The 20,468-nt window shown below is 47.3% G+C and overlaps 1 protein-coding gene across 1 annotated transcript in view; it reads left to right on the plus strand.

The window, feature by feature from the left end:
• Positions 1 to 16,193, plus strand: part of LOC118393816 (potassium/sodium hyperpolarization-activated cyclic nucleotide-gated channel 4-like) — a 101,905-nt gene extending 85,712 nt beyond the window's left edge. The window contains exons 7-8 of the mRNA XM_052462170.1: positions 6,713 to 6,877; positions 9,223 to 16,193. Of these exons, the coding sequence (XP_052318130.1) occupies positions 6,713 to 6,877; positions 9,223 to 11,222 (2,165 nt within the window). The 3' untranslated portion in view covers positions 11,223 to 16,193. The remainder of the gene's footprint in view (positions 1 to 6,712; positions 6,878 to 9,222) is intronic.
• The last annotated feature ends 4,275 nt before the right edge of the window (positions 16,194 to 20,468 follow it).

Below are 20,468 nucleotides of genomic sequence, written 5' to 3' on the forward strand. Positions count from 1 at the left end.
ACTTGAAAAAGTGAATCCATTCTTCTCTCGCTAAAAAAAATGGGTGCCAGGGAGCCTAGCGGTTAAGAGCATTGAGCCAGTAACTAAAAGGTTGCTGGTTAGATTCCCCAAGCCAACGAGGTGAAAAATCTGTCAAAGTGCGCTTTGAGCAAGGCACTTAACCCTAATTGCTCCTGTAAATCGCTCTGAATAAGAGTGTCTGCTCAATGACTAAACTGTCAACTGTAAAACTGTAATAAATATCTCTCCCTATTTTCTGAATCACTCTTGTAACAGGGAGGGGCAGGTAGCTTAAACACGCACACATACTGGCAAAGATGTTCAGCTTTCAGGCAGACACTTGAACACGTTTCTGAGTTACAGAGTGAGGGATTTGCATAGGAGCTTTTTTTGTTATGGGACTAGAAATAAATGCCTGAATCGTAAAATAACATTATTAACCAGTTCCCATGCTTTTAAAATAACAGTTCTGTTATGGAACCATATGGATCACTTTCGTTCTTGGTTTAGTTTCTGTTCCTTGAAAAATGTCATTATTTTCGTTTTCTGTTCTGTTCCCTGAACCGGTTCCAACTCCAGATATACAGTATACTGTATATGACAAAATACTTGTCAAAAGGTCCTTCAGGCTAAACATGCTGTCAGGCTTTTCAGTCCTGCATTTCCAAGGTATTACAGAAAAAAACACGTGCTAGTTGTTCTTTCCCCCATCAGGGTCAGACAGTTTGTACTCTTCTCATGGTGTCAGGGAGTGTATGACACGTGTATGACTTAGCTCTAGCCATAGTCCTCTTACCAAATACCAATTAATATTGGACATCGACAGTGACACTGTATCATTGAGAAGACACTGTTTAAGTAATGAGAAACCGCAGTGAAGCATTTAACAGCACATGACCTGCCTGCTGAAGTTTAATTACGCCGCTCCCTGCTCTGGACTGTCTCCGTGCCCTCTCCCTGGGGGGCGCCGCAAATAATAGAGAGATGGGAAGCAATCTATCTCTGCCTGTGTGTGTGTGTGTGTGTGTGTGTGTGTGTGTGTGTGTGTGTGTGTGTGTGTGTGTGTGTGTGTGTGTGTGTGTGTGTGTGTGTGTGTGTGTGTGTGTGTGTGTGTGTGTGTGTGTGTGTGTGTGTGTGCGCGCGCCTAGATGAATCAACATTTCAGCCTGCCTGGTGTGTCTCCCTGGGTGAGGGAGGAGTGAAGCATCATCTTTCTTTGTTGTTGTTTTCCCTCTATATAAACATTTATTTTGACTTGTGCCTGAATTGCATGGATCAACACGAAGCACCACTGCCACTGCAAATGCACCGTTTTTGGAACGGAACTGGTTGCCTCGCATTAAATATTTAAGCCCTGGATCTGCAATTATTTTTCCCAAACGCGTTAGATGCGCTGGGCTTTGCAGGTTTTGACTCCATTATCCGGCAGCTATTCCTAGCATCCAGGACCAGACTGGCTGCTCCAGGGGGAGGCAAGGCCAACCAACCCAAGCCCACCATGCAGCCATAGGGAGTTTGTTACCAAACATGAGTTAGTCATTCATGAAATTAATTGATGTAAGAGGAGCACCAGGGATATGTCACTCTTCTCTCTCTCTCTCTCTCTCTCTCTCTCTCTCTCTCTCTCTCTCTCTCTCTCTCTCTCTCTCTCTCCTCTCTCTCTCTCTCTCTCTCTCCCCCACTCTCAGCCCTACCAAACAGGAAGTGAGAGAGAGTGAGGATTTCCAAGAAACAAACACCAAGGGGCAAAGGGGGGTGGACACTCTCTCAGTGTTTTCTGTATTGATGACTGTACTGTAGATGTATGTGTGTAAGCTCATTAACGTCCTGTACAGTACATGCTTGTCATCAGTAATACTATGCATTATTAATATACACTCAGTAGTCTGTGCCTGTTAACTAACTGTAGGGTCAGCTTGCTCTGGAGAGCCTAATATGGGCATTGCGTGTGGCATGTTGTGGATGGATTGCTGGGCAGAAATATAGCAAACCAGGGGAAGGGGACATATAATGTGACTGCAGTATTCAAGCCAAAGGACGCATGGAGCATAGCCAGGCCCAGTCACTGGTCTGTCCTCTGGGCTCACACACACACATGCACGCACGCACACACACACACACACACACACACACACACACACACACACACACACACACACACACACACACACACACACACACACACACACACACACACACACACACACACACACACACACACACACAATAACCCACCACTGTGGGGCTGCATTCAGACTCTCCTATCTGGACAGCATCTAGAAGACCCCCTCCCTCCCCAGATTGGGTGTGTTATTGTGTTAGTATAGGTCATCCTTGTGTAATTACTGTGTGGCTGGTTGAACTGCAGCCCTCCTGGATAGTGCAGCACAGTTACATCAGTAAAATGGCCGTACAGTGGCTGGAGATGTCCATTAGACTCTGGTGCTTGTCAAGAGGCAGCTTTGATCATACCTCTAACATGGTTCACTCTTCCTTCAAGTGAGCTGTGGCGGGGTTGAGGGAGGGGGAATGGGTGGTGGTTGGGGTGGTGGAGGAGGAAAGAATCAACTGTTCTCTGAGCCGGCTCTTCTTAATCTCTAGGCCCTTAAAGTCCAGGCTGGAAAGAAGAGCTTTCTGGTACCCAGGCTTCTGCTCTGAGCCCTGTCTCTGCCTATGTCCCTATTCATGTCTCAGTCCCTGTCTCTATCTCTGTCCCCTATTCCTGTCTTAGTCCCTGTCTCTTGTCCCTGACCCTGACCCTGTCCTTGTCTCAGTCCCTGTCTCTGTGGAAAAGCAGACTGAAGAGCTGCCAAATGGCTGCCCTGACTGAGTGAGTCATTGAGGGGGGTTGGCAGTGGAGTCGCAGGTAATCCCCTCGCCCCTTAACCCATTTTAACACTCCTCCTAGAGAAGGTGGGAAGGGAAAAGGACTGAATGAATCTATTCTGTAAGACTTTATTATAGTCACTGAGCTACACTGAGCTACCTTTGAATTAAGCTAGCAGTTCCCCCATGCAGAATCTAACAGATCTAACAGCAGCAGTGTATAACAGTCAATTACTGCTGTTAGCATTGGAGGAAGAAGGAGACGCGATGAGAAGTGACACGACACCAGCTATGGTGATGGCTAAACCAGACACTCCCCGACCTCTCTCCTCATCATAGGCCAGTGTGTATTTCCCTATGCTAATGCTGGGAGGGTGGGAGCGAGCGCGGTGTGTCATGGGGAATCAGGCTGCCCGGTGCAGATGTTTCAAAGGTTAGAGAGTGTCCTCTCAGAGGGCCTGTGGGCTGCCAGGGGCGATGGAGATGGGAGCTGACAGGAGAGAACCAGAGTCCAGGTGAGGCTCCCCAGACCAGGCCAGGGGACACTGATACCTCACCATGGGAGACCCAGCTCGTACACACACACACATAAACACCCACACACACACACACACACACACACAGACACACACAGACACACACAGAGTCTTCCCAAGACCAACCCCCATCATTTCCCAGTCATTTCCCAAACCCTTCCAATGTGAGCCAGACAGTTATGTGTGTTGTGTAACCAAGGTCATACTGTACTGCACAACAGCAAATCAAATTAAGAGAGTCAGTGCAACAAAGGAAGTTACAAAACATTTATAATAAAGGGGCCAATGTAAATAGTCTGGGTGGCTATTTGATCAACTGTTCAGCAGTCTTATGGCTTGGGGGTAGAAGCTTTTCAGGAGCATTTTGGTCCCAGACTTGGCGCTCTGGTACCGCTTGCCTTGCAGTAGCAGAGAGAACAGTCTATGACTTGAGTGGCTGGAGTCTTTGACCATTTTTAGGGCCTTCCTCTAACACCGCCTGGTATAAAGGTCCCGGGTGGCAGGAAGTTTGGTTCCAGTGAGGTACCGTGCCGTACACACTACCCTCTGTAGGACCTTGCGGTTGGATGTCGAGTAGTTTCCATACCAAGCAGTGATGCAGCCAGTTAAGATGCTCTCAATAGTGCAGCTGTAGAACTTTTTGAGGGTCTAAGGGCCCAAGCCAAATCTTTTCAGCGTCCTTAGGGGGAAGAGGTGTTGTCATGCCCTCTTCACGGCTGTGTTGGTATGTTTGGACCATGATAGGTCCTTAGTGATGTGGACACCGAGGAACTTGAAGCTCTCGACCTGCACCACGACAGCCCCATTGATGCAGTCCACAATACCACAATAAGCTCCTTTGTCTTGCCTACATTGAGGGATAGGTTGTTGTCCTGGCACCACACTGCCAGGTCTCTGACCTCCTCCCTATAGGCTGTCTCATCGTCGTCGGTGATCAGGCTTACCACTGTCGCGCCATCCGCAAACTTAATGATGGTGTTGGAGTCGTGCACAGCATCCTTCCTGTTTCTCCCATTTAACAAGGCATCCGATTTTAATTGGAGCAATTACATTTTAATGACCACATTGTCATTAAATGTGTTCATGCTGTACTCCAAGCATTTCACTCAAACTTTGAAATAAAATGTTCTTCCTTGAAGTTGCTGAACAAGTGTTCCAGCACGATTACCAAAAAAAGCAGCAGGAGCAGCTAAGACAGACGAGAGAAGGAAACACGCCACTACAACGTACACGCAGACCTGGGCAAAGTAAGCCTGTTCAGTTATTTCATGCAGGATTTTTGTACTTTTGCATCAGACTGTAAAAGTGAGTCAGCATAGAGATTAAACCAGTCATACATCATTTGACTGTTAATGATGTACTACCAAGAGGGGTTTGTGCTTGAGCAGGATAGAACAGAGGTCACAGTGCCTTTAGATGCACCATCGAATAAATGGTAGTTTCATAGCCGACGTAGGCTGTCAGCAAAATCAATTAGTCAATTACAATTAGTGCTTCGGGACTTTCACGGTACAGCAGAGCAGCAATGTTTAAACACAGAAAGAACCACGTGAGGATGTTTGCCTTTAAAGTCAATAGCTTATTAGCAATAATACCTATGGATAGGGATTGACATATTTCCTCAAATATGACCAGGCGTGTTTAATGACTCTCATCTTTAGTTCTGACATGGGTCCAACTCAGTGTTCCTCCGTTAGGGTCGCAGGGTTTGTCCCTCCATTTATCCCTGGTTCTCCAGGATTGAGTGTTAATCTCTCATTGTTTAGCGTTGAGCTCTAGCTGCTACTCATTGCTCCATGCTGGGTCTTCTACAGTCAAGAGTTCAGATACCAGTGCTAAGAGTCTGGGCTTTACATCCTCTTCTCTTAAGACAGGCAGATAAGGCCGGAAGAAAGGCTCTGCAGCTCAGTGTCTCATCTCAGCAGTGCTGGTTTCAGCCAGAAAGCCACGAGGCAAAAGGATTTAACACAGCCAGGCAGGGCAGGACACTCCTCTCCAGAGGGGATTACTGGGAGCAGAGCAGGCCTGCAGAAAACGGACCCCCAACACCGGCAGAGCCATGGTTGACCTGGGAGCACGCACACACAAACACACAAATGGGGTTACCAGCAGCGCAGACACACACAACTCCCCCTCACACACACACACATAGGATGAGCTGCACATGTTGTTTTTCATTAGGGCAGTCATGGTCAGGGACAAGGAGGCTTTGGCTGGCTGGGTATCTGGCTGCACTAGAGAGGTGGCAGAAGCCCTCATCCTCTCTAACCCGCCATGCACTGTACAATACACAGAGAGGCAGTATGAGAGGGGAAAGGAGAGGGGGGAGCGAGAGAGAAAAACAGATTAGTGAGAAGTGAGATTCAAAGTGATATGATGGAAGAGGGATTCCTAGTAAATGTTACATAGGGAGCAGGAGAAAGGCAGTTCATTTTGCACCAACTTAGAATTGAAAAGAAGAGTGGCGTTGGAAAAGGCTTTTTCTGAGAAAGACTAAGTGTTATCGTGGGATTGGGACTGAGAGTCGGAGAGTGGCCCACAAGTGGGATGTGTGTGATTGTGACAGAAAAGCACATGGCACGCATACAGTAAATTCACACACACACACTCACACACACACACAAACAACATACACACGCCCGCGGCAGACACACGGCATAGGGGTGCTGTTGGTGTCAGAGCTCCACAGCACGGCTGCCTGCTAAGTGGAACATTATTCTCCTGATCTGGCATGACAGAGGAGGTCTAGCAAACCTCTAAGCTTTCAAAATGGCATTAAGTGCTTCAGCTGTGGATTACAGAAAATTCTAATTTGTAATGCTAAAAAGGAGAGACAAAAAAACAGTTCAGCACAGGGGTAGGCATCCCTGGTCCTAGAGGGCCGCAAGCACTTCACATTTTTGACCTAGAAGACCAGGTGTGTTGAATTTAGGCAATCACTGAACTGATCGATTAGCTCAGTTGGTCAGGTGTGGTGCCTAGTTGGAACAAAATCCTGCAGTACCTGCGGCCCTCCAGGAACACGGTTGCCTACCCCTGGTTCATCTTCGTCATCATAAACAGTAAGTGGGACAATAGTGATATTTATCTATTTTTCCCAGCAGCGTGTTCTAATCCCTTCAGGTCTAGTTCACACATGAGAGAATTCAGTCGGGGTTGATACATGTTAAAGGAAACATTAGGTCTTAATAGTTCTGTCAGCCTTCACAGAGATTCCCCTGACGTGTGATAAGAAGTGGAGCAACGTTGGCATAGCATCAGCCCTGCACGACAACAGGATCGCTACCTTCACCATAGTGAACACGTCATCCTGCCGTGTCGACGTTCCTCTCTTCCTGTGTCCTCTGCAGAGATCTGTCTGTTGACGCGGGGTAGAAGAACAGCCAGCGTCAGAGCAGACACCTACTGCCGTCTTTACTCTCTGTCTGTGGACAACTTCAACGAGGTCCTGGAAGAGTACCCCATGATGAGACGGGCCTTCGAGACCGTGGCTCTGGACCGGCTGGACCGCATAGGTAAGAGACTACATAGCACAACATGATTTTCAACTCCATATGTATCACTGTAATTGAGCTGATCGTTACAGCCAATCATCCGCCTCTCCATTGTCAAGTGTTGTGAAGTATGAATGTATTCAAAGATGTGTTACACTCCCCAGGTAGCACTCTGTACTAGATTGCCACTGGTTAAAATCCCAGATGGAACAAATGAAACGTGATGTAGTAAATGGATATGGATTGGCTGAGTAAATTACAAAGTGAGTCAGCTGCCAGTCACTGTACTGTACATGGAGGTGTCTGTCTGAGAATCAAACACAGATGTGCCACAGCTGAGGAATCCTCTGGAGGGGAGCTGTTTCCAGCTAAGTGAGCAGCCAGCGAAGAGGAGAGGAGGCCATGCAGTCAGTGTTTGTGTATGTTAGTGACCTGCTCAGGGCCAGTTGGACCAGTAGGCCAAGCAAACAGATATGTCATATTAGCTCAGATGTCTCCCCCCCTCCCACGCTGGCCTCCACACATCTGGCCCTGTGGACCCTGGCTGCCAGGGTGGAGGGACGGATGGGCACCGCAGAGAGAAGAGAGGAGACAACTCTCTCTATTCTACAGGATATTGTTTTATCATCTCATGTGATAATCTCTCCAGGCAGGGACAGTGATGTAAGTTAAAGAGAGGAAAACCCATGGTGGTGGTGAGGAACTCACTATATATAGCTCACCTAGTTGACCTAGTGAAAAGTAGTGTATTTAGTTTGGTTAGTAATATAGAATTTACTTAACAGACAGTGACAGATAGAATGTCCGATGCTAACAGTACGAGAATGGATCATCTCACATCTGTTGTATTGGCCCTGAAGAACAGGGGAGGTAGGCGTTTGGAATGCAGTAGTTATGGTTAAGTACGTAGAAGACTGGTTCTTTTCATTCTAGCCCCATTTCAGTGATGTGAACAGCGTGTGCACTGATATGACACTTCATTCAGTTCTCAGCCAGCCCAGACAAATAAAAGATTCACAATGAACGTCAGCACGCCTCTATCATAACTATCTCAGGATGCTTCATGAAAAATGGCTGCAGGCAGGGGGCTCTTTCTTTGGTGAAAATGGTGTTCACCTTTCGCCAGTCCTCCTGCATAATGAAGTCATTCACACAGTGATGCCCTACTAATTAATTACTGTCTTAATGGACCCTGTGCAATCGGATCAGAGCTGGGCCTGCTACGGCGTCGGGGTCAGGGCTGACCGAGAGACAGCCCCCAGCACTGCTCCCCCTAATCGCCAGCCTCTCATATCTGAAATGGAGAGAGATTGATCTGGGCCTAATTGCATTGACAGTAGTGAGCTGAGCGTGCGGGTACTGTACGATTTCAACCCTTTCAGGATTAGTGGTTGAGAAAAAACAGCTGTGTGAATTAACCCTGTCACTGCTGACACGTTCACCCAAGAGGGATAGGGCTCAGAGTTGAGTTCACCTTTTCCCGAAGAAAGGCTATTTGTTACTTAGCTCGTGAGCTATTTCAGGCCATCCCCATCCTGTCTCTGTAATCTGTTGAGTGGCTGACCCCTGACCCCTCCACCACTGGCCATGGAGCTCTGGCCATCCAATGACAGCAGAAGAGCACTGCCCTACACTGTGAAATCACTGATGTTAGTGTGAACACTGACCAGTCCCTCATTCTTTCTATATCAGTCAGCCATGTCCCCGTTCAGAGCCGTGTTTCATCTGCATTCACTTTGCCTCTTATCTACGGCTCCACAGTAAGAGCTAGTCAAACAAACAAACACACACACACACACACAGTCTGCTGGAGCTATCATGCTTCCTCTGTGTTATTCCCCTTGGTAGGCTACGTTCCCTCCCTCCCACCTTCCCTCTCTCTATCTCCCTCCTCCAAATTTCAGCCAGGGTTTCTCTTTTCTAGCTCTGTCCTTGTGCTCGGTGCTGTTAGGGAGAAGTGCTTCAGAATGCAGCGACCGTGTGACATAGGAATCAAAGAGGAGTCTGGGAGTAGGCTGATCACAGCCATTCTGACGCCCTTTAATAGTCAATGTGCAGCCTAGGGGCTAAAACTCAGTAACACTCAGTGGCCTTTGTTGGCAAATGTGTTGCTTGTTCACAGGATCAGGGGTGATTATGATGTAGCTGGTTATTGTGCAGTAGGGCCAGGCAGTGTGTGGCTAACTGTATAGTGGACGTATCATCTCTAAATCCGATTCAATTCCAGAATGTTTAACTAACTAACTGGATGATCTGTCTGTCTGTCTGTCTGTCTGTCTGTCTGTCTGTCTGTCTGTCTGTCTGTCTGTCTGTCTGTCTGTCTGTCTGTCTGTCTGTCTGTCTGTCTGTCTGTCTCTCTCTCACAGGGAAGAAGAACTCCCTCCTGCAGCACAAGGTGCAGCACGACCTGAGCTCCGGTGTTCTCAACTACCAGGAGAACGAGATCATCCAGCAGATTGTGCAGCATGACAGAGACATGGCCACCTGTGCCCACCTCCTCCAGAACATTCCTCCACCTCAGCCCCCGTCTCCGGGGCACACTCCCGTCATCTGGGCTCCCCTCATCCAGGCACCCCTGCAGGCTGCTGCTGCCACCACCTCTGTGGCCATCGCCTTGACGCACCACCCCCACCTCCCACACCTCCCCGCCACGCTCTTCCGCCCACCGGTCACGGTCCTGGGCTCCAGGAACCTCCAGGACCCTCCCCCCGGCCGGCTGAAGAAGTTCCACACATCGGCGCCCACCTCCTTCATGGGACCTGACTCCCCCTCCAGCACCCCATCTAAACTGCACTGCTCTGGGATGGATACAGCCCTGCTGGCCTCCTTCCGGGCCCACCACACGACTCAGGGGTCAGGGGCAGCCAGCTCCAGTCAGCAGGCGTCCAGCAGCAGTGGAACCCAGCCTGGGCCTAGTGGGGCCTCCGCCTTTCCCTTTGGGCCTTTCTCCTCCTCCGGGGGCTCTCCCTCCCACAGCACAGCCCAGCTCCATTCACAGCCCCAGACGCAGCAGCCATTCCGCTGCACCACCCCGCCTCTCGCTGCCCTCTTCCAGCAGGGAGCTGTGGGGGGAGCAGGGATGGGTGGAGCAACAGGGGGAGCTACTGGGGGGGCTACAGGTTGGTCTTCAGGAGGCGCTACTGAAGGTGAAGTAGGAGGAGCAATAGGAGGGGCTGATGAGAGGGCCACAGGTGGGACAATAAGAAGGGCCACTGGTTGGGGTAGACGTGGATCTATAGAAGGATATACCACTGGAGGGCATATAGGAGGAGCTAGTGGTGGGCACATTAGAGGAACTAGTGGAGGCCATATAGGAGCTACTGGTGGAGCAATGGCAGGGGCAGCTGGAGGGCATATAGGAGGGGCAATGGGAGGGGCTATAGGTGGAATGACAATTGGAGTTCTGGGTACCTCTAGTTCTGGTTGTAGTATCAGCCCCCAGTCCACTGGTTCATCCGGCAACATTCAGTCCTGTCAACTGCTCCACAGCCAGCTGCCCCTAAATCCTCCACAGGTGGGCTCCCTGCAGCAGTTTGCAGGCGGGGGCAAGACTCCTAGTGCATTCTACCACTCCCCCCCTCCAGGCTCCCCATCCTCCTCCTCCACCCTGCAGGCCCCAGAGGGTTCCCCATCTCCCTTGGCCCAGTTCAGCCTGGCAGGCTTACAGTCTGGACTTCAATCTGGCCTCCAGTCTGGCCTCCAGTCTGGCCTGGTCCCTCAGCTGTCCCTGGAGAGGTCTGCCCTGGCCTCGTTGGCCCAGTACGGCTCAGCTAACGGCTCGCCCTGCTACACCCCCCTGGGGCCTAGCCCCACGGTCCAAAGCCCAGTCACAGGAAGGACTTTCCACTACAGCGACTCCTCCAGTGCCACTGGGTCCCACAGCTCTCTGCTCATGCCCCAGACCTCCCTCCCCAGCCAGCAGCATGCAGCCGGCAGTGAGTCTCTGCTGGGGCTGGGCAGCTTCTCTGAGGATATGAAACTATTGTCCTGTTCTAACCCCTCCCTGCCCCAGGATGTGGCCCAGGCCATGGGATACTCCTCACTCCCACGTTCCTCACCCTCTCGCAGCTCGCCCCCACGCTCCTCACCCCCTCGCAGCTCGCCTCCACGCTCCTCACCCCCACGCTCCTCCATGGAGCCAGGATACTGTCTCTCCTCGCCCTACTCCTCCCCCATCCTAGTGCCCAAACCCTGTAGCTCGGTGTCAGGACACATGGCTCCTCCTGTCCCTGCCCAGATGTCTCCAGGACACCTGCAGCACCAGACTCAGTCCCCCGTGGCCTCCCCGGCCCTGCCGCCACGGAAAGGCTCGGCAGCCCACTCTGAACTAGAACCTGTCCGCTCCAAACTAACCTCCAATTTGTGAGGTTTGATCACACCCTCCCTGGACTAGTACACAAACAATCTTCCTGTATGATGTCATTCTCTTCTAGGCTTCACTGTGTTCTAATCGTTATCATTTCCACCATCTTAATATTACTGTGATTTAAAAGATGACACTTAACCAGGTAACTTCTAGCTCCCTAGACTACTACACTTTCTTTGTTTTTGTTTTGTCCTTCTCCCTTTTTTATTCATACGTATATACATAGAAATATATTTAAAAGATATGCTAATCAAGGGACAGGAGGGTGTGAACAGAAAATGATATCCATTTAAGAGATGGTCATTTCTTTGTTTCTAACTATGCCAAATTCATATGATGGGGTTTGGTTTGATGGTTAGATGGACAACACAATAGTACTTTTTTGCAGGAACCTATGCACTAATACCTGCATGTATAGCTGCTTTTTTTGTGTGTTTTAAAAGAACAGAATCAACCTTTTCAGTGGAAAATACATGCTTCAATAAAGAGCAGACTGACTTATTTTTTCATCCCAATACAGGATCACATGTTGTTGATCCTTTATCATCTATTATCAATGAGATGACTTATTTATCCACTCTATAGACTTCACGAAACCTTCCGAGGTGGAGAAGAGATTTTAGGAAACCAAAAATAATTTGCCTCCCCTTTGGCCTGTGTGTTGTTGTATTGTCGTAATATTGGGGGGTGTTGAGTGGGCTTACAGGCCCTCCATCCCTGTAGTGAGACAGACATCAAGTATGATGTGTTAGTGATAGGCTTCCTGCAGTGTCCTCAACCCTGTCCTAACAAATTCACTTTGTCTTCCAAGCTCTTTCATGCCGCAAATGTTTTGGATGGGCAAGGACAAGTTGAGCCCTGCAATCTGTGTGCTAGTGGACAGAGTGTGTGCATTTATGTGTGTGTGTGTGTGTGTGTGTGTGTGTGATAGTGACTGAGTGTGAGTGTGTGTTTGAGTGATTGTCTGTGTGTTTAAGAGAGAAAGAGAGCGAGAGTAGTCTAATGCAGGAGAAGACTAACCAAGGAGGGTTTTGCCTTTTCACAAAACTAGGACGACCATCCCAGCTTGTGTGTGGAGTTGTGTACCTGCAGGACTCTTCAATCTCTCAATGCTAGAAAACACTACACTCACTAGTGCTCCCAGAGCCGTCAATCACACATACTACACAGTCAGATAATGTAGCGAACACACAGGAAATAGACCATTTGAACATAAGCAATTACGTTTGTTATTGTAATGATATCAGATACCTGTTGAAGTGCTGCTTGATAGAAAAGATCTTACCACTCCACATTACTACCCACAGCTGCTAGACGGTCAACGTAGACATTCTCCCACATTGACTGCCAGTGTTGAGTTGAACATGTTGAATGTATGCGCGTTTCATGAATGTTTTATTTAGAATAAATATGGGTCATGCGGTTTTACATCAAGGAGGTACAGACAGAAAGACGGGTCGTGATGGAATAAAAATGGTAGTTGTGGACAATTTCATAGACCTGTATGTTGAGGTTAATCCCAGCGGACAAGAATGGTTGAAATGACTTCATTTCAACCAACCAGCTGTATGCCTGGCTGTGTGTTCTGTATAGATAGGTAGCAGTAATCACCTCTGCTTCTCTCCACAGACCATCCCTCTCCTGCTCTCCTGCCCATCATAAGGAGCAGCATGTTACCCTGGGTTCAAGACAGCTGGGTCCATCTCTATCTCAGTCACACCACTCAGACACAACACTCTTTTTTAACAACACAGCCCCTGACCTCTGACCCGTGTAGGCCAGCATGGGCTAGTTGACAGAAGTGCACAGTGACCACACTCTAGTCCCTCATTACTACCTCCCTCAGCAGGCCTGTATCAAGGGCTAAACACACACACGCGCACACGCACACACACACACACACACACACACACACACACACACACACACACACACACACACACACACACACACACACACACACACACACACACACACACACACACACACACACACGGACATGACACACTCATGCACATGCATACACACACACAAGCCTTGGCAGTCTCCCAGTGCAAATCACAGTGTTGAATTGAATTAATTTGAACAGAACAGTAAGATATTTATTAATTAAAAGGGCTTTTAAAATGAGTTCTGTTCTCCTATTGGAGTGAATGCATATCTAAAGTATCGGTTTTAAATCGTCTCTCTTTCTCTCCCTCCCTCTGTTTGTTGTTGTTGTTTTACACCTGGTCTTCTTCTGCAGCGAGGCACTATATATCTAGAAATATCTGAAATATTTATTCACTGTCTGTGTCTGTCTGGCATGTGGCACATGACTCCCTGACAGGCCGGATTGACGGTGGGAAACCCACAGACATCACCTCAGACAGACAGACAGGGAGGGATTTATTCTCTCATATAGAACACTCAGCAGCGTGATTGGCTGGACACAGGGAGGGAACAGGGAAGTGATCAGCTCCAGCAGGAGAATATTAATGTCTGTAGTGTTTACAGTGCAATCGTTAAAGACTGTGACTGCTGGAGCTGTTAAAACACAAAGCCAATAGACTGCCGTGGCTGTTTCACATCTGAACAAAAAAACAACAAGAACCTCAACCGGTTTGTTTATTTTCCACAATATGACCTTATTAAGTCCAAGAGTTGGGAAATGTGACTACTTTGGATCGGGGTTGAGGGAGCTAGTGGTTGAGACAGAGGAGTAAATGTGAGGAGACACTGATAGATTGGAGGAATGACGTGGTTGGACAGACGGTCAGGGCGCTGACAGGTAGACAGCCAGCCCATGGGGTTCGCAGGCTGACGAGCTGCTTGTTTTCTGGGGGACGTTGAAGGCATGTCAACCCTGCCTTATGATTGTTCCTGAGCGCTGGTGTAGGTTTGTGGGAGGGAGGAGGATATTGATTTGTGGGTACTTGGGTGTTGCTAAGGTAATGGTGTGTGTGCCTGTGCGTTTGTACATGTGTGTCTGTAGGAGAGATCGCAACCCAGCGTTCTCAACCCAGTGCCAGGGTCGATGTCTGGGAGTGGTCGGTGTCTGAAGATGGGTGGGCAGGGGAGGCACAGGTCATGGCTTAAAGAGAGATAGGCACAAGACAGTGATCGATTAGCTGGGTCTGGACCTGACCTGGAAGACCTGGGCCATTATCACAGATAAGGACGTGCATAGTGTGTCAATCATTCCAGTCTGCCGCTGTCATTCAGGGAGCTGTCAGTGTCCCGTCTGAATGTACATGACTCTGTCTCTCACCTAGGCCACGCCTCCATAACACTGAACTGTCTGGTCTTCCTTTGATGCTATTTGTTCTTCAAGTGGATTTTGTTATCTTTGGCCATGTCTACACTTAACACTTACATGCAACTTCTGCTATCAGGATAGGAAGATCGCATTGAAAAGACGGGTCTAGATGCACAAAAGTCCCATTGTGGCCCGATTGTGTTCAGATCTGCCTGACCACTTCAGGAGGTGGTCAGGGACGTATTGTGTGCAGATTTCTCCTCAGTCTGGACACAATCAGGCTACTGAAAGTGCATACAGTGGGCGACGTCATCAGCACTCTGCCCACAAGTCTCCAGAAAACGTGTGTTTTGGGTGCGAGAGGCACCTTTTCATAATAATGTTGGAGGAAATACATACCTAGCATGGGAGGAACGTATTTACTGGCATCATAAATGCTAGCCAGCTAGCTAAAATTAAAAAAAACACAATGTTTTGTTTGGCTAGAGTTATGCTAACCCGTTTGCAATCGCTTTAGCTTTGCTAGCTAGCTTGCTGGTTAGTTACAGAGGTTAGTTGGCTAGCTACAGTAGTTGGCTACTGCCATCAAGTTGTTTTGTTAATATCAGATTTAGCCTGTTCCAACATTTGCAGAATGTATACCGCATTTGAATATAGGGAAAAGGGAACCCGGACACAATGTGGACACGGTAGACATTTAAATGTAGGTGTAGAGGTATGAGGTGTTCAGATCAGAATTGATCAGAACTCCATGATCAGAATACAAAAGCTGCATGAACTGTCAAGTCTAGACAAGGCCTTTGATTAATTGCTGCTGATAAATGTGTAGCTTTCTATAGATTGTCTTTAAGGATGTCTGTGGGGAACAGAGGCAAACAGAGGCAAACCATCTTCATGTCCTTGGAGATTTCAGAGCTCATCCATAAAGACCATCTATAGTAGACTATAAATAGACTTAATTCTACAAAACAGTGAACCGTGTTTGAATTCTACATATCAGAGACTGACTCAATATACAGTAGAGTTATTTCCATTCCATTTCCCTTTTTACCACCCATCCAACATGGGAAGGTTGATGTGTTGTGGAATGCCAGAGAAAGCATATGAAGGACATATCAAGGTACAGTGAGAGCGTGGCAAATGAAGACTAATCAATACAAATACAAACAGCCCCTCCATTCTGAATTTATTTCAGGATAGGCAGACATAACCCTTGGATGTTGTCTTTCTGTAATTCAGTAAAAACAGACCAAACAAGTTTACTGTAGAATGGCAGGGTGGAAGTTTGTTCTCTTTCCTTCCTTCTGCCTGCAGATGTATGTCATTGTGTTCACCTCTGTCCAGATCACCCCAGGGCCTTAGTGTGTTATCATGCTCTGGTCCTATAGCACTACCCTGGGCTGGAGAGCTGGAGGAAGTGGAGGGAATGGGATTCTGTGCTGCTGTTGTAGTGCTTCATCCCGGACTCTTGTCTGTATGGGAGACTTGGAGAAGCTTCTCCTGGCATACCCAGCAGCATTTCCAATTCAGGGCGGTCTCTGTAACACAACACATTTTGATTCCATTTGGACCACTCCCAATTTCCGAACCTAATCTTTGCCTCCCCACTTCCCATTGTGCTGTATTACTGGGCCGTGAATGTGGGTGGGGGAATCCAGTGGTGCACACTAAAAGGAAATCAGCTGCAGTGATTGAGGATTAGAGGTAACAGCAGCAGAATTGAACCTGCTATTTCGGAGGCTGGGGGGGGGACCGTTGTGTTTACTAGACGCCTTCATAACTCATTTAGAACCACAGATTCATTCTTAACCTTCAACAAACAAACCATCCCATCCTATGTAGGCATCTGAGGCAGGGACACATGTAGCGACATATTTCAAATAGAGAAATCAAATGTGGTTAAAACTACTGTTTATGGCAGGGCCTGATGCAACTGACCTCTTTTCCACTCTACTTCGGTCAGATAGAATAACATGAAAATGATGTGAGTTTAATCCCTAAGTATGCTGTTGGGAGCAGTGTTAAGGGTGCAACCCGGTTATGGCCCAGTTTAGTGAGAGTGTAGCATGTGAGTGCGTCAAATCAAGGATGGGCGGTACGCATGAGTGTGCAATTCAGAACCGCATCACCTAGCAACACAGAGGCGTCATGGGTGTTAGTCAAACAAGGCTGCTTTGGAGCAAGATCCTCCAGTTCTCCTCACTGGCCTAGGGGGGAAAGGGCATACAGTACATGGAGTGGAGGTGAACCAACCTGCTTCTCTCTCTTACTGTAGCTTTCGTTTTGCTGAACTATGTATATCTCACATACTCTGATGATACTTAGGATCATATGTCAATGTATATTTACGTATACAGATTTATATATTTCCATAGGACCTATTTATATTTCTGTATTTATTTTAGATTCTTAAGCGACGTCATCATCACCATGATAAAGATAAGCAATGTTCACCAAACTGTGTGTATGTACAGATTCATATCATCATTATGGTTTTTAAAAGAAACACATTGTTTGCATTGTATAATCTCTTTGACTTTGGTAATGTGCAGGAGTGGGACATGACGCGCTACGGTACATCACTTTCTATCAGATGGCTTTGTTCTGTTTTGTAACCGCAGTGACAGTCCCACAGCTCTCACACAGACACATCTCTGCGGAGGACAGTATTTTTGACCTCGTTGCTATTGATCAATGGATATCAATATATATTTGCTGTGTTTAAAATGGGAACCATGGGATATAGCAATAAGGGAGATGTACAGGTATGTTGTGACTGGCTGTGTTTACCAGGCACTGTGCTATCAGCACGACCAGCGCTGTCCAGTAACAATGTGGATGATGAGGAGGGGGGAACAAAGCATAAATGGGGTTGTTGATAAGCACACATACTGGATAATATTAAAAAGGTATCGAATAAAATATACGGAACAACTGCTTTGAGTGTTTTCTCCATTCATTGTCTTATTCAGTGTTTGCTGTAGATTGTGCCACACACATGCCCTAACCAATACATTCACTAGTACATGTAGCCACACACATGCCCTAACCAATACATTCACTAGTACATGTAGCCACACACATGCCCTAACCAATACATTCACTAGTACATGTAGCCACACACATGCCCTAACCAATACATTCACTAGTACATGAAGCCACACACATGCCCTAACCAATACATTCACTAGTACATGTAGCCACACACATGCCCTAACCAATACATTCACTAGTACATGAAGCCACACACATGCCCTAACCAATACATTCACTAGTACATGTAGCCACACACATGCCCTAACCAATACATTCACTAGTACATGAAGCCACACACATGCCCTAACCAATACATTCACTAGTACATGTAGCCACACACATGCCCTAACCAATACATTCACTAGTACATGAAGCCACACACATGCCCTAACCAATACATTCACTAGTACATGAAGCCACACACATGCCCTAACCAATACATTCACTAGTACATGAAGCCACACACATGCCCTAACCAATACATTCACTAGTACATGTAGCCACACACATGCCCTAACCAATACATTCACTAGTACATGAAGCCACACACATGCCCTAACCAATACATTCACTAGTACATGTAGCCACACACATGCCCTAACCAATACATTCACTAGTACATGTAGCCACACACATGCCCTAACCAATACATTCACTAGTACATGAAGCCACACACATGCCCTAACCAATACATTCACTAGTACATGTAGCCACACACATGCCCTAACCAATACATTCACTAGTACATGTAGCCACACACATGCCCTAACCAATACATTCACTAGTACATGTAGCCACACACATGCCCTAACCAATACATTCACTAGTACATGTAGCCACACACATGCCCTAACCAATACATTCACTAGTACATGTAGCCACACACATGCCCTAACCAATACATTCACTAGTACATGTAGCCACACACATGCCCTAACCAATACATTCACTAGTACATGTAGCCACACACATGCCCTAACCAATACATTCACTAGTACATGTAGCCACACACATGCCCTAACCAATACATTCACTAGTACATGTAGCCACACACATGCCCTAACCAATACATTCACTAGTACATGTAGCCACACACATGCCCTAACCAATACATTCACTAGTACATGTAGCCACACACATGCCCTAACCAATACATTCATTAGTACATGTAGCCACACACATGCCCTAACCAATACATTCACTAGTACATGTAGCCACAGTTCAGTACACACTCCTTTCACAGGTTCTCATCACCACTCAGCACCTCTCTCTCACTTTTTCCCCCTCTCTCTTTTACTTTCTCTCTCTCTTACGCACATGCACACAGGCAAGCAGTGAGAAGAAGTGAGGCTCCTCAGAGTGCTATGCTGCATGGCAGACCGTAAAAGGGGGACTGTCTAACTCTGCCCCTGTGAGCACTCAGCCATCTGTTTCATTAGAATTCCCCCTTGAGGTAACCTTCCCTGGGAGGAGGGGAGAGGAGAGAGAGGGACTCATTGAAAGTGAAGGCCTTTTGTTTTAGATGGTCTCTTTTAATTATACAGAATTCTCCTCTCCTGATATATGCCTGCTGTGAGGAGTGTGCAGAGATTGGCATACTCATGCCTACTAAACCCCATGTTCAGAAATGAGACAAAACTCTGCATAGCAAGCAAGCCAGCAAGTGAGTAGCACTTCTCCGATGTGAGACTCTCATATCCTCCGACTGTGGATATATGTGTGCCTCCACAGTGACATCCATCCCAATGCCTCATAGCCCGTCATCTGGATTTCTCCTGCCATGGTGGGATGGACAGCTAGTGCTAATGCCTTTTTGTGAAGCATCTGGGATAATCTGTTCTGGGCCTCCTTGGTTCAAACTCAACAGTAATTAATCCCACTCATTGCCCTGTGAGGCTGAGGCTGGGGTAGAGCGGCTGTGTGTGTGTGTGTGTGTGTCTGTTTCTCTCAAGTCTTCCCTCCTTTCCAGATGACCATTTAGACTCTCTCTCTCTCTATGCCGGAGCATTCTGTGGTCATGGAGGGGGCGGTAAGCAGGCCTTGACTTTTACATAAATTAAAATGTTTTCATAGTGGCATTTCAGGGGACATGGGGATTAGAGTGGATTTCAACAAACCAGAGGGATGAAATTTAAGTATGCTAAAAGTCTAAGAGCTATGCTACAGTTCTGCTCTGGATCAAAAGGAATAACCTATCATTATAGAAATTCACATGAGCACAACAAAGATTCATCATTATACGGTTCCCCTTGTAAAAGGAGAAGACTGGCTTTGGGTCTACTCATTCCGTTTCTGCGGATCTTCTCACACTCGTCCTGAAGCATGCTGGCCTGCACCGTTGTTTTTTTGGCAGTCCCAGACATGGAACACTCAGTAACACACACAGAAACTACAGCACATCCGTATTAGCGTTTTTTTACCCCTATAAAATCCTACCGTCAAAGCCTTTTGACATCTGCCAGCATGTTCACAAATATTGTCAAAAGGCCAACTTAGCAAGGCTCCAGCCTTTGATGCGCACGGCTGACAGTTTTTCATTTTTTTTGTTTCGATGTGTTTATTTTGTGGGGTAGCTCCTTGGGTTATTAGGGTTCAGGGAAGTGTATGCATGATAAACCTTGAGATTAAGATGGCCACAGGCCATCCAACCTGATCCCCAGTTTCACACAAAAATGGTAATTTGTCCCTATAAAACTTGTCAATGGTCATGGATGGATACATGCCTGCCCTATTTAGAATTAGGAGAAAGAGACAAGTGACATAACTGTACTGTGAGTTGGTCCACTTTAGGGAAAAGGTCTTTACTGTTATGCCGTGTGCCGCTCTGGGAATTGTGTGACATTTCACATGAGCATTAGCTCAACATAGGAGCTGTGCCGTAACTCATAAGCTTTATTGTAGGTTAGGGTGTATTTTACTGTTGTACAGGTCATGGGGTCAGTATTAGAATCATTGGAGATAGTATCTCTTTG

The sequence above is a fragment of the Oncorhynchus keta genome, chromosome 14 (assembly GCF_023373465.1).
Source record: "Oncorhynchus keta strain PuntledgeMale-10-30-2019 chromosome 14, Oket_V2, whole genome shotgun sequence".
Classification (NCBI taxonomy): Eukaryota; Metazoa; Chordata; class Actinopteri; order Salmoniformes; family Salmonidae; genus Oncorhynchus; species Oncorhynchus keta.